The 13,047-nt window shown below is 61.8% G+C and overlaps 1 protein-coding gene across 7 annotated transcripts in view; it reads right to left on the bottom strand.

Annotated features, from left to right (window-relative positions):
- Positions 1-324: 324 nt before the first annotated feature.
- ARNT2 (aryl hydrocarbon receptor nuclear translocator 2) overlaps positions 325-13,047 on the bottom strand; it is a 156,962-nt gene continuing 144,239 nt past the window's right edge. For 5 of the 7 annotated variants that reach the window (XM_032392058.1, XM_032392061.1, XM_032392060.1 and 2 more), the window contains 2 exons: positions 5,824-5,960; positions 325-4,326 (listed from right to left, as the gene is read on the bottom strand). In XM_032392058.1, coding sequence (XP_032247949.1) covers positions 4,228-4,326; positions 5,824-5,960 — 236 coding nt within the window. In that variant the 3' untranslated portion in view covers positions 325-4,227. Of the gene's footprint in view, positions 4,327-5,793; positions 5,961-13,047 lie in introns of all 7 variants that reach the window. The other 2 variants (XM_032392056.1, XM_032392062.1) reach the window with 2 other exon arrangements.

Below are 13,047 nucleotides of genomic sequence, written 5' to 3'. Positions count from 1 at the left end.
ATAAGTCACTTAACTTCTCAAGTCCTGTTTCATAATCTATAAACTGGGACTAATAACCACATAGCCCAGGTTTGTCATGATTCACAAATACAGCACGCAGAGAGCCTTCTAGAGAGCTTTGCCTGATAGACAAGGGCAAGCACCTTCCTCTCCTATGTAGCTAGACCCCCGGAAGGGCCCCTCTTTAGCACCCAGGGACTCTCCGCTCTTGGCCGGCAGTGAGAGATATAACACAGCCCTTAGGAAGAGGTGTGATCCCAGATATATCCCAAAGTCCAACAGAAGGTTCCCTGAACCGCTCAATCACGAAGCTGGCCTGCGCTGTTCACTGTTCAGAGCAAAGTCATTTTTATTGTAATGAAATTTTAAAAGGCAGTTACATTAGTTACACATATACACAACCAACTCAATAACTGTTAGTCATAGAGAACATTCAAGAAATACAAATGATGATTTACCCACAGCACAGCTCACGGCCATACGAAGAAAGGCTACAAGGGAAATGACGAGGTGCTTACATTGTCCACGGAAGCCTGTCACCTCCGAAGGAGAACGAGGCTGTCCCGGGGAGCCAGTCGCCCCGCGTCTGGCACAGCCTCTCCCTTCCCGGTCGGTGCCCCACACAGGCTTTGGCTGGTTGCTGGACCACAAAACCAGCTTTGGCCACAGACCCAGGCAGCTCTCTCCGTGAACGGCTGCCAGCACCATGGCGGGTGCCTCTCAGGTTGTCCCAGACCCTTGCAGTCGAGGGAAAGGGGGAGTGGCCCCCTTAGCACACACCACACAAGGACTGGGTGGAGGGAGGAGGGAATGGGCCCCTGGCAAGTAACGACCAGACTCATAGTTTCCGGTACAACCAAGACCACCTGTGCCCTGACTCGTGACTCACTAGCGCTTTGACTGGCCTGGCGACAGGTCTTAACTGGCAGGCAACAGGCGGGCCCAGGTGAGTGGAGGTCACGGTCCCAGCAGAGCTCAGCTGCTCCCAAGGGCCGATGTACAAGGTTGAAGCCACCGTTCATTTCCCCAGGGCCTGTCCCATCTCTTGGCTAAGGCTGGCAGACGTGGATGGGAGGTCACGGTCACGTGTGGCTAATCTGGGGGGAGACACGGTTTCTTTACTGGCTGAGAGGTCCGAGCTCCCTGACGGTAGTTCCATCAACTATCAGCACGCTCCCGTTCTCCACAAGGTCTTCGTGAAACAGCAAAGGGGGTGGGTTTAATGTATCGGGAAGCATAAGAGAACGCGGCTGTTTGTGATGGCTCTATCACTCCCTGAAACCACAGCTAAAAACAAAACTCGTGGGAGGGGTACGTAGGTAGAATGTTCTAGAACCTCCTCGGCCACAGCCACCGTCACTAGCCAAGTCCCGTGTGAGCCTCAAAATGGCTGCCTTGTGTCCTCCCCCAAGGCTCCGCCTGTTCTGTGGGAGGCCGGCCTGCCGGGCCCAAGGAGAGGGGGCGTGAGTGAGGGAGTGCGTCCCGGCCGAGCTGGGAGAGGAGTCTGGGGGGCCTGGCTGGAGGTCGTGCCGACAGCAGGGTCCACACACGGTCCCCTCTTGGGTGCGCGGGCCTGACACAGGACGCGCTCCTCCAAACTGGGATGAGACCCTCTGTGGTTTTAACTCTTATTCCGGTCTGGCGCAAGACTCCTCGGGGTGGGGGTGCATCTCTTGGGTCAGAGAACCTTCCAGTCCTGTCTGTTTTCTTACTGGTCGCGGGATGGCTTCCAAGAATCACAACCAAGGAGTAGGATGGGGAGTCGAGAGGACAGAGCGCTCCTGCAGGCCGATCGCACTGCCGTGGGCTTCCCTGTCGAGGCTCCTGGGACAGAGCCGGAAGGAAGGGGGCCGGGCCGCCCGAGTCACGGTACTCCCCATCACGCCCGGCCTCAGTCACCGACGGTCCCTGCCTTCCAGGACCGAGCCTTGAGTTGTCTGCACCCCGACAGACAGCAGTGGCTGCAAGGCTTGTTCCCCTGGTCCGCAGCCCCTCGGTGTCCAGCGCAACCCCGGGTCACAGCGTCAACCTGATGGGCACATCTAAGGAAATCCCCAGTTCTCTCCAGGAAACAAGGAAAAAACAAACATGAAACCCCCCAAACTTCGAAACTCACAGGTGAAAGGCCACAAAAAGTCTGTTTCTGTTTCACGGAGAAACCATTCTTTGATCTGAAAGTGATTTCTGTGCCTTTCTTGGAAATGATCGTGTCCCCTGCTTGGGGTAGGCTCAGGCTGCGGAGGCGGAGGTGACCCCAAGGGCAGGGCCCGCACGGGGGAGCCCCCTCTGGCTCTGGCACTGTCGGGCCCACCATGTCCCCTGAAGCGAAGAGGCTCCTGAGGGTAAAACGACCTGAACCCGGGACTCAATCACCACTATACGCGAAGGATTAAAAGCCGCTCTAGGAACTGTTCAGTCTGTGTGACTTTAGAGTCTAGGAACTGGGAGCACACAAAGCGGACTACCAGCCACAGGGATGCTACCAAACAACTTTGGACTTTCGTAGGTGGAGCTCTCCAAGCAAGACGGGCGCAGGGGTCCCCTCTGGACCCCACACAGGGGCCGGCGTTTAATGCAGAGCATGCGGAGGTCCATGCAACCCCCCGCCCCACCCCTGCCTCCTTCCTGCCCGCTGGGCTCACTCTGCGCTCAGGCAGCTCAGAGCCCTCCGCACTCGGCGGGCCCTCCGAAATCCTGGGGGTGGGGGGACACGGGTTGTTTCTGAGCCGGGTGCCTGAGGAGGTCTGCCTGAGGGACCCCGGGAGAGATGCAGGGCTGTCCTGGGGGCGGGCTCCTCCACCTGCCGGGCCGCCAGTGTAGTGTCCCTCCCACATGGGAGGCAGCGAGCCCATGGACGGTGAGGCCAAACGGAAGCCTGGCTGCAGGAAAAGACAGAGACGAGAGGCGGAGAGCCTGCCTCAGGGCACGGGGCACGGGGCCGCGAGGTCACTGAATAGAGGGAAACACAGCAAGCCAGGGACCATGGGCTCAGCCAGGCAGAAGCTTCTAGAAGTCAGCTCTTCCTCCCGTCTCGAGACCATCTGAGGAATTCAAGGCCCCGGTGAGTGCGTACCAGAATCAGCACGGGAAGCCCAGCCTTCTGCCTCACAGACCTGCACTCTGCCCCCGGTGGCAGCAGAAGGAAGGCCAGGCGGCCTGGTGGGAGAGGTTTCTCCTGTCTCCACGCACGGGCCCACACCTGAACCAGCTCCAGAGCGGCCGAGTGTAATGTGGCCGCCGAGGCCCGGACGTCCTGCCTTCCCGTCCAGTCCTCTGCAGAGGGGCCTCGGGCTCTGTGACCTCAAGGTGTGCCCTTGGCAGGCGCTGGCTGGGGACCAGGGGGGAGACACCTGCGCGTAACCAGGAAGGGCCAGTGCTCCCTCGGGGGCCTCCTGGGAGAGGAGGGGGCCGCTTCCTCTCAGAGGGGCGCCTGGACCCGGGAGCTGACCCACGAAGGCAAGCAGGTTCCCAGCCACGACCCCTGGCGACCCTATGAAACGTCAGCTGCTCCGCCCAGCCCGGCGCCCAGGCCCTGGGCCAAGCTCCCTCCAGCCGGGGGGCGCTGCGCTGGGGGTGGGGGCTGCACGCGGGGGCCCCTGGATTCTGGACGCTCACTCTGGCCACACGACACGTACGGGGCACAGCACACCCATCAGGACAGGGATTCACATCACACCACACAGAGTACACACATCCCACAGCGTGACGGACGGACGGACGCACACACAGACTTGGCTGAGCTGGGGACGGGGGAGCGGGGTCCACCTCTGGGTCCCAGCTCGCAGAACAAAGGCCGTGCATCCTGCTCGCCTCCCTTCCAGCACCCGAGCCCCACCCACCCACAGATGTCAAAGGCAAGAAGAAACCCATTCCCGTGTCCTGGGCAGGCCTGGGCACTTGGGACTGGGACCGGACGTTTTATAGGTGGACACTGTCTGCTAGGAGATTATTCACAACCAGACCTCCAGGACCCGACGGGCTCACCTCCCAAGCATACACAGGTAAGAGTACAATAAATACAGCGGCCCCCCAGTATCCACCAGGGCTCCTGGTGGGTGGCCGGGCAGCCCCGGCTGTGGGCTGAGCGATGCTGTGCTGGGGGGAGCATGGGGGTGAGAGGCCTTCCGCTGGGGGGTCCCGTGGCGGGGCGGGCGGGGCAAGCAGGGCGTGGGGGGGTCCCGCCCGCGTGGGGGGCACTGCCCAGCGCCGGCCGCAATCTGCCTGCCGCTACTCAGAAAACGGCGGGAACATGCCCAGGTCCGCGAAGTCTTCAATGTTATAGTTGCCGGTCCCCTGGGTCGGATCTCCGGGCATGGGCAGCATGTCCTGCAGGGGGGCAGAAAAGAAAGCCGTGGGGGCGTCAGCTCATCCTCCTGGGCACCCGCGCGCCCCAGGAGCCCAGCCTGCCACGCCCCCTCACGCTCATCCCCCTTGGAGGCAGCCCGGGGACAGCCTGTCTCTGGGGGACAATCTCAGGGGTCCTCAAATGTCCAGAGCGGGGAAGCTGCTCTCCCCGGGGAAGTGGCATCCCAGCAGGTCAACACAACCTCAGGACATAAGCTCTGTCTGTGTGAGGCTGAGCCAGGACACAGGGTGGACAAGAACCCCACTGGTGCGGTGAACCTAGCCGGGCACCAAGCAAGGGACAAATGGTCGATGCTCAAAATGCAATAGAAACTCGGTGCCAGGTTGAGCACAAGGAAGGCTGTGTGCATTCTGAGGGCAGGGCCAAACCCCTGTGTGGTCAGGCTTCACTTTTAGCAAGCCCTTCAGGCTCTGTGGGCCTCAGACTGCCCATCCAGAAAACGGGAACAGCAATATTTCAATGGCAAATTTCTCAAAGTGTGTTCTGTCAGATTCTTGGCCCATGAGATACTCTGGGAGAAAAGAATTCTGTGGACAAGAGAGTTTGGGAAATGGCAGAGTCTGTCTACCTCCTAAAAATCCTCAGTGCTTATGAGTATAATAAGGTTCTGATAAGCCCTACAGGCAAGAAACTGAATAATTTGCTTAGCCAGTGTTTCACAAGCTTATCTGACCAAGAATTCTTAGCCTCGTGACCATGAAAAATCAGGTTGGGGAAGTCTGCCTTACACACGGCTGTGAGGCGTAAGGATGGAGGAAGGAGGTCAGAATACTGTCCCTCTGGAGACCTAGAGGGACATCTGGTTCTAGACCTTCGCCTGCGAAGATGTTGCTTGGCCAGGTGGGAAAGGTGCTGGGGACAAGGAGAGCGGACGCTCCCTGGGGAAGGTGGGGCTTACCAACTGGGAGGCCTCCAATCCCTCCCTCCATGTGCCTCCTGCCCATCCTTGCTTGGCAAGGCGGACCTGGAGCTGTGGGCATGATGGGGACGGGGATGCGGGGTGTGGGGGGGTGCCTCGGCCCTTGTGGGAGGTCCTTCTCCCTCACGCGGGCCTGGTGGGACCGGCCAAGCGCTTGGCTCAGGGGGAGTCAACAGGCTCATGCCTCCCTCTGGAACCTTCTTCCAATGGAAACTTCTGTCTGAAGGTGGGGCCGGGGAAACCCCGAGGGGCCCGAGCACTGCCCTGCGGGACTGTCACGGGGTCCCCTCCCGTTGCACGGCTAGGTCAGGCTGCCCATCATGAGGGATGGCCGGGAGGGTCTCCAACAACGGACAGCCGTGGGGGGCGCAGGTGTCCTCAAGCAGGGAGGACACTGAGGCCTGGGCTCCCGGCCCGTCTCCCCGGCTGGGCCAGAACCCGAGCCCTCCGCACAGGGGGGCCGCAGCAGAGAGCGAGGGGAAAGGAAGCAGACAGAAGGCGCCGATACCTACGAGCGGGCTGCGCTGGCTCGATTTACCTGGAACACTTCGGCCTGACCGGACGGCTGGTGGGAGTGCTGCTCAGCGCTCTGCGGGCCGTGGTGCTGGTTTTGCCACTGCGACCAGACTTCCGACGGCCGCCCTGGGAACTGCCCGCTACTCTGGCCACTCTCAGCTGAAAGATCCGACGTACAGGACACCGCCTTTAAAAGCCCCGTCGTGGCTCCGGGAGACCGAAGAGCCACTGCAGCCCGGAGCGCCCCACACTGCCCGTCGGCACGCCCTGTCGGAGCTGGCCGGGCACCCGTGTCCGCGGCCCCCCGCGCGCTCGCACGGACCGACAGGCCACTTCTGCACCACGTGGCTGGGCAGGTGGAACGGAAGTGGGGGCTCTCTGCCAAGGGCGCCGGCCCTCGCTGGAGGGCGGCTCTCCCCAGAGCGCACCTGCTGGGGGGCCAGGGGCTTTAAGCCTCGGAGCCCACGGTGCCCTGGGCGACGGCACGTGGAGCTTCGGCGGGGGCGTGTGTGGGGGGCCCAGAGCGTGGGCTGACACAAGCCCCCCCGCCGTGGCACGCTTGCGGGCCCGAGGAGGGAAAGCCTCTCTGCCACTCCAGACCCCTCGTCCCCAGCCTGCTCTTTACAGGAGCCTGACTCTGCCAGAGGAGGAGCTGACCTCAGCGGGCCCTGAGCTCCGCCAACCTCACCGGGTTTCGGGGACCTTGGTGAGGCCACACGTGGCATCCCACGAGGTCCTCCAGCAGGCGCCCGGAGCCACGGCCCCTCCTCTTGCCTCTGAGCGTCTCTCAGCACTGGGTGGCTTGAGAGCAGAGGCATCGGGGCCCGGCTCAGACATGAAGGAACACGCCTCATTGTAGGAATCAGCACGTTAATGCGTAAGGAGGGCAACCTTGTCTCCTATGCTTTACAAAGAATACACAACGGAGAAACCAAGTAGAAAAAATGAGCAGAAATTTGTCTAAGACATTTTAAAGATTCAACCCAAGAGAATGAGTTACCTGGAGGCACATCAAGAAAAGCTCGGGAACGTTCTTTCTTGTTCCGAACCACTCAACAGCATTTGGGAGGCAGTGAGCTCTGTCAGGCTCTGGGCGCAGACCAGGCCCCATCTTGCTCTTCCCAACGGCCATGCTCACGGAGCTGAGGCTGCTAAGTGTTCAGGGAGAACCCCAGCCTCTCCCTCTGTCCCCGTCTCCCTGTCTGTCTCTCCCACATGCGCACACATCTAACATACTGCCGGAGACAGGAAAGGTGGTAACGAAACACGTATGTTCTCCCGAAGGCCTCACGACTGTGCTTTCCAAACTCCACGTGGTAACAGCTGGGAAAAGGTTCTATGAAATCAGACAAGCACATAATTCCCTGCGCCCCCATCAGAGGGATTAAAATCGACTGTGCACATGGGACTCTGCTGTTTAAGAAAAACGCATCTGGAAATCCGAAATGCCTTTTCCTAATGCTCATGAGACACCGAGGCCAGGGGAGCTCTTTCAAAGCACCGCGCCCATGGGCTGGTCTGGGCGTCCACACGTCTAGGATGGGCCTGGTCCGCACAGGGGGGCTGGTGGAGGCAGGGAGGAGGCCGCCTCAGGCGCCCGGGGCAACCGAGCACAAGCCGGCCCACCTGTTGCTCAGGGCAGCGTGGACAGGCCCGGTCACCATCGCGGAAGGTGACGGCGTGGCAGACCATGGGGACTGTCATCACGGACCCGGGGGGATGACCCCACCGCGCGGGAGGCCCCCCTGCGGCCCCCACTTGCTACACTGACTCCTTGCTGGGGTCTTGCCCATCAGAAACGAATTCCCTCAACTCTTCCTTCTGGCTATGGCCCCCGCCGAGTCGTCCCCCCGAGTCATATGCTGGGGTCCTGGGCTCCGGCCCGAGGCAGGCTCGGTGCAAGTGTGCACCCAGGCCGGGAAGCGGGACGCCTCCTCCCGGGGGAGCTCACAGCACGGGGGGTGGGGGGTAAGGCGGCGCCACACGGGCGGGAGCACCAGCTCTCAGGGGGACACCGGGCCTGTCACGGGAGGTAGGAGACACCAGCAGGGGGACAGTCAGCAGCTGAGCGGGTGCAGGGCTCGGAGGCAGTCACCGGGATCGGTCTGTGCAAAGACGTGGGGGTGAGGAGGGCGTGTTCCGGGGACAAGGGTCCGAGTGTGACCGGGCTGAGGGCAAGCCAGGGCTCGGGTGCCCCACGGTGAGGGTGGCAGTGACCCGCGGGGGTTCGCGGGCACACGGAGGAGTGGCCCCACGCACCTGTGCATTCAGGACCACCACCGCCCAGGCCGAGCGGACAGAGGGGGAAGGAACCAGCTAGGAGGAGGCCGCTGCGGGATGAGTGCATGACCCACGGCGCCCGAGTCCCGGAACGCGGGGTGGCGGGGAGGAGCCGATGGAGGAGGCGGACGGCCACACATCTGCAGCTCTGCTGTTGGATGTGCACAGTCCTGCTTCTCTAGGCTCCGGGCCTGGGAGCCACGGCTAAGTCTCCGAGAGGTGCCCTGGGCTCCCCGTGCTGAAGTCCGCATCTCCCCTCCCCAGACCAGCCCGCTGCAGACGCTCACGTCCAGTCCCTGCCCCGAGCGCCCCATCTCCACTCCTGTCTGCTTCCCTCCATCCTGGGCCAGCACCTGTCTCCCTGAATCTATAGCTGCCCCACGATCTTCCTAAAAGCGTCCACTGCCTAAAACCAGCCCGGCCTGCCATGGCCCCTAGAGCCTGCATACCCCCACCTCTGCTCCGCACCCCTGCCCCCCTCACCCTTTCCCGGGTGACCCGCCTGCCCCCAGCCGCAGACCCCCCCCGTGCCCAGAGGGTGCTGCCCGTGTTCAGAGCCCCATCGGATGCAAGCTTCCCTGACCCACTCTCGGTTTGCTGAGGCCTTGCGTCACCTCCACGGCGGGGCCACCGCGGGGGAGGCCCTTCTTCCAGCCCCCGTTACGGAAACCCCGTGCCTCTGAGCTGCAGGCATGACCTCCACACTCGATGAGCAGTAACTACAACACAGCATCTCCCGGACGACGCAGCGCTGGGTGCTCCCAGCCCAGGCCTCAGCCCCACTGGCCCACACCACCTGACCAGACCGATGGTGAGCAGGGGAGGCACGTGGCTTGCACCCACCATGCAGCCATAAGCCGCTTTCTGGAAAAAGCCCCAGGGGTCACCAACATCCTTGGTGTCTTGTCCCAGAAGCCGCGTGTACGGCTACGAACAGCGAGCGGGGCTCCAGCCATTCCGTCTTTCGTTTGCTCTGCTGGCTTCCTGAGCGAAGTCTAGGCTGCTATAGCCCCGGCTGAAGGCGTGGGGCCCCCGCCAGCCCCGCGGTCCAAGTAGAGCACGCATGGGGTCGCTACCACCAGGGCCAAAGGGCTAGCCTTTCAGACCAAACTCCAGAATCTTGAAAAGCATGTGGTTTCCTAGGTTATAGGAGTAAAGGGATGACATCTTCCTTTTAAAACAGTTTATTGGCTCTCAGTGCTGTAAGGTCACTCTTGCTGACCTTTTTCCTCGTGAGCTTCATCTGAGGATCGCAGGGTTGTTTGAAGTGCTGTGCAGAGGTCCTCTGGTCGGGAGTAGCTCGGTGGTTCTAACCAGGGCTGACTGCTGTGCAGGGGACACGTCTAGAGACATTTCTCATGGTCATAAATGCAGGGGTGCTGGGAGGGAGAGGCCAGGGACGCAGCTGAACACCCACACAAACAAGGTAGCTCCCAAGACGGAGAATTACTTGGCTCAACATGTCCACAGTGCCGACGCTGAGAAACCCTCATGGAAAAGTCAGCAAAGAGCACCAAAGGAGCAGCTTGTTCTGGAAATGCCTCTGGGTGGACGCTCCTGTAGTTCATGCCCAGGACACACGTTTCCCATGCTTTCTGGCCAAGACCTCATTTTTCATCATTAACCGGTAGTGGTGAAAAGGTCTACAATTCCCTCAACTTGCTGGTAAGGATGCACAAGGCTGAGGGGCACCTGGGTGGCTCAGACGGTTAAGCGTCTGCCTTCGGCTCAGGTCGTGATCCCGGGGTCCTGGGATCGAGCCCCACGTCGGGCTCCCTGCTCAGCGGGAAGCCTGCTTCTCCCTCTCCCTCTGTCTCCCACTCCCCCTGCTCATGCTCTCTGTCAAATAAAAAATCTTAAAACAAAAAACAATGCACAAGGCTGAGATTTGGGGGCAGGAACTGGGGGATTCGGGGGTGTGGTGTCTGCAAACGTTCCAGGTCACAGAACCCTAACCCCTCCCCCACTGTGCCTGCCCTGCCCCGCCCCGAATTTTTCATCCCACTTCTCACTGCAAAAGTCTTCAGACTCTTGTGGAATGACACGTTCTTTCAATCTTCCTCTCCGAAGTAAGCGTGCAGATGGACGAGGCTCCTTGCAGGAAGGCCAGTGACGTGACGGATGCATTTCCTGAGCTTCGTGAATGATGCTCACGCTCAGAGTCGTCTGTTCCCTGTGATCTGAGCGGACCTGCACTGACTCGCGCCGGGCAGCAAGGGGCCGTGCGAGCTGCCCCTTCCTACACTGGGGAGCACGCTTTGCGCAGTCGCTGCGTCTGGAAGCAGGCGGGTGAGACACGGACGTCATTTAGACCCAGGGCGAGTCCGCGGAAAAACGCCTGGTCTGCCCCGGCCCCTCTGGGCCACTTTTACTGAGCACCCTGCGTGCCTGGCTCCCTGCATTTCCCCAAGCCACACGGACGCATCGGTGAGCAGACGCCCGGTGGTGGCAGAGACGGAGACCCAGCCGTTCAGGGACCTCAGGTCTCCGGACCCACCACGCGCTTTGGGTTTACTGCCTCTTGGCTCCACATGCATCCTTGTTCGCCCCGCCTTGTGGGGTAGGAACTGGACGCTGTAAACATGTCTCCTCTGCCCGTGGGCAAGGTCACGGTTTGTCCATAGAAGGTACCAGAGAGACCAGCAGGCGCAGCCGACAAAAGGGCTCCTCTTCTGGTTCAGGGCTTTCTCTGTCTAGAGCGCAGCGGCCGGCCGTGTGCAGGACGCCCAGCGCACTCACTCCTCGGGGAGCTTCTCCGTCACCCCGTCATCCCGAGCCTGCAAACCAGCAGCTGCCGGTGCTCTCCACGCGGCGGTGGCCCCGGTGGGCTCCGGTCCGGCTACACCCTCTGGGGGGTGACCAGCTGCAGCCCCCAGCCCCGAAGCTGTGTGTCCCCCCGGGAGACACACCTCCAGGGAGGTCTGACCTCAGGCTTTGTGGGGTGGGGTCTCCTGCTCAGCCTGAGCTGGAAGCTGCCGCGCACGTTCGCTCTGTCTTCCTCAGGGCGCTCCTTCAACCACGTTAGCTAAGAACCATCGTCTTGAGCTTCCCCGCTGCAACCTCAGGTGGGTGTCTGCATCCTGCCCGGACCCCGACTGCCGCACCTTCCCCACTCAGCTTGTGAGGAAGCGAATGCCCGCACCTGTAGCCACCGGTAAAGGGCTCCGGTTCTGCTTCTGGACGCTCCCCGTCAAGTGAGGTAAGACCACGGCGAGCTGAAACCGGAAGCAGGACTGGAAATGCAAATGCATCGGTCACGCAGCTCAGGATGCGTCCACAGGCAGGAGTCCTTCGGTCTGACTCCCGGAAGCCGGGGGAGCAAAATGAGCCTGTGGCTCACAGAAGGGGCCGGAACCAGGAGGGCGGATTTCTCATTCAAGGAGGGAGCCCCATACACCAGACATCCGGAGGGTTCCCTGCGGAAGCTGAGGCACAGCTTCTTCCCCTCGATGTCGGCCACCCAGGCCGCCACTTGGTGACGTTCAGCTCACCAGCGCTCCCAGACTCCTGCCAGCTCCAGCCCGTGAGACAGGGCGGTCGGGGCTCTGGAATCCGGCCCAGGACAGCTAGCTGAGCCGGGTACTGCAGGTGGGGGGGGGCTGTGGGGCCTGCACACCCTCCAGGCCCGACCAGCAGGCCCCCAGGCATGGCCGTGTGGCCACGCCCTCACAGAGGGCACTCAGGTCCCACACAGGGCCAAGGTGAGAGTCCGCTGCATGCATTAGGGCCGCCGGCGGGCTCACGGGCTTGTTCTTACTCATGACTGGGGAGCCTGACCGTTAACAGGGCTGTTCTGTCTCCTCCCCACACACCCCTTCTCCTCTGCTGTCTTCCCTGCACCCCTCCCACCATGCTCGGGAGCACCGTCCTCGTTCACGAACCACCTGCACACCCTCATCTCTCTGACCCTGACCAAAGCCTGCCCCCAACGCCCATCTCCACGGACCCCATTTCTCTGGAGCCCCTGGAGCCGGGGCCGTTGGTTTTTCACACGCCGCCCATCGCACGCACGGCCCACCCTACCCTCCGGGCCCCTCCACACCACTGTCCCCCGCCTCTGCTGGGGCCTCCTGCCACACTGACCACAGCTGTCCTCGGGGAGCCCATGCCCATCAAGACCGTCCCCATCCCAAGCTCCTCCCCAGCTCCCTGCCCGCCCCCAGGGCCACGGCTTCCTCCTGCAGGACCGCTCCTGGGTCAAGGTCTACAGGGGAGGGACTGATGGGGAGGCCACATGAAGCCTGTTTACAGTCTCTGTGCACTCATGGACGGGGTCCAGCCCCTGTCATTAGGGGTACGCCGCTGGTACACCCAACCCCCACCTAATTCCAACGCTCCCCAAACGGTGCATCAGAAAACAGGGGCAAGTGCAGTCTGGAGGGGAGCGCTCTGTGACCTATCTGACCTCACCATGCCTCAGTTTATTTATCTGTGACACGGGAGAAACTAGGCATCTCCCTCCAGGGCTGCCGTGAGCGTTACATGAATTCAACGTGCCCGGGGCCGAGCAGATAGCGTCCGGTAAGCATGAGCTGTGGTCACACCTACCCTTAGGATCGTGTGAGTGCAGGACGGCTCGGAGCCCCAGGGACGTGGCTGCTGAGCCTGGAGCCTCCTGAGTGAGCCCGCTCTTCAGGGCCTCAGCCCCGGGCTTTGTCCTCCTGCGCCCCAGGCCCGTTCACATGTCAGGGCCCGCAGATGCCAGGGGGGAACCAGACGCACGCACGGAGCCGAAGGGCCCAGGTCGCCAGGGGAGGGGAGGGGCTGCCCACCTTTCCTGCTGTGGAGACAATGAGATGCTCCTTGGCCTTACTGGGACTTACTGGGATGAGCACCAGCTCTCCTCGGAGCCTCTTCTGATGCCACGGGAACGGTGGCCCTTTGGCCGCGGGCAGACCTGAACAGCTGCACACACGGAGCTGCCCTGCCTCTCCCCGTGTCCCAGCGCCTGCCCTGCCTCTCCCCG

This window comes from Phoca vitulina, unplaced genomic scaffold (assembly GCF_004348235.1).
Source record: "Phoca vitulina isolate PV1807 unplaced genomic scaffold, GSC_HSeal_1.0 scaffold65, whole genome shotgun sequence".
Lineage (NCBI taxonomy): Eukaryota > Metazoa > Chordata > Mammalia > Carnivora > Phocidae > Phoca > Phoca vitulina.
Note: the sequence above shows the minus strand (reverse complement) of the source record. Positions and strands in the feature narration are given on the sequence as shown.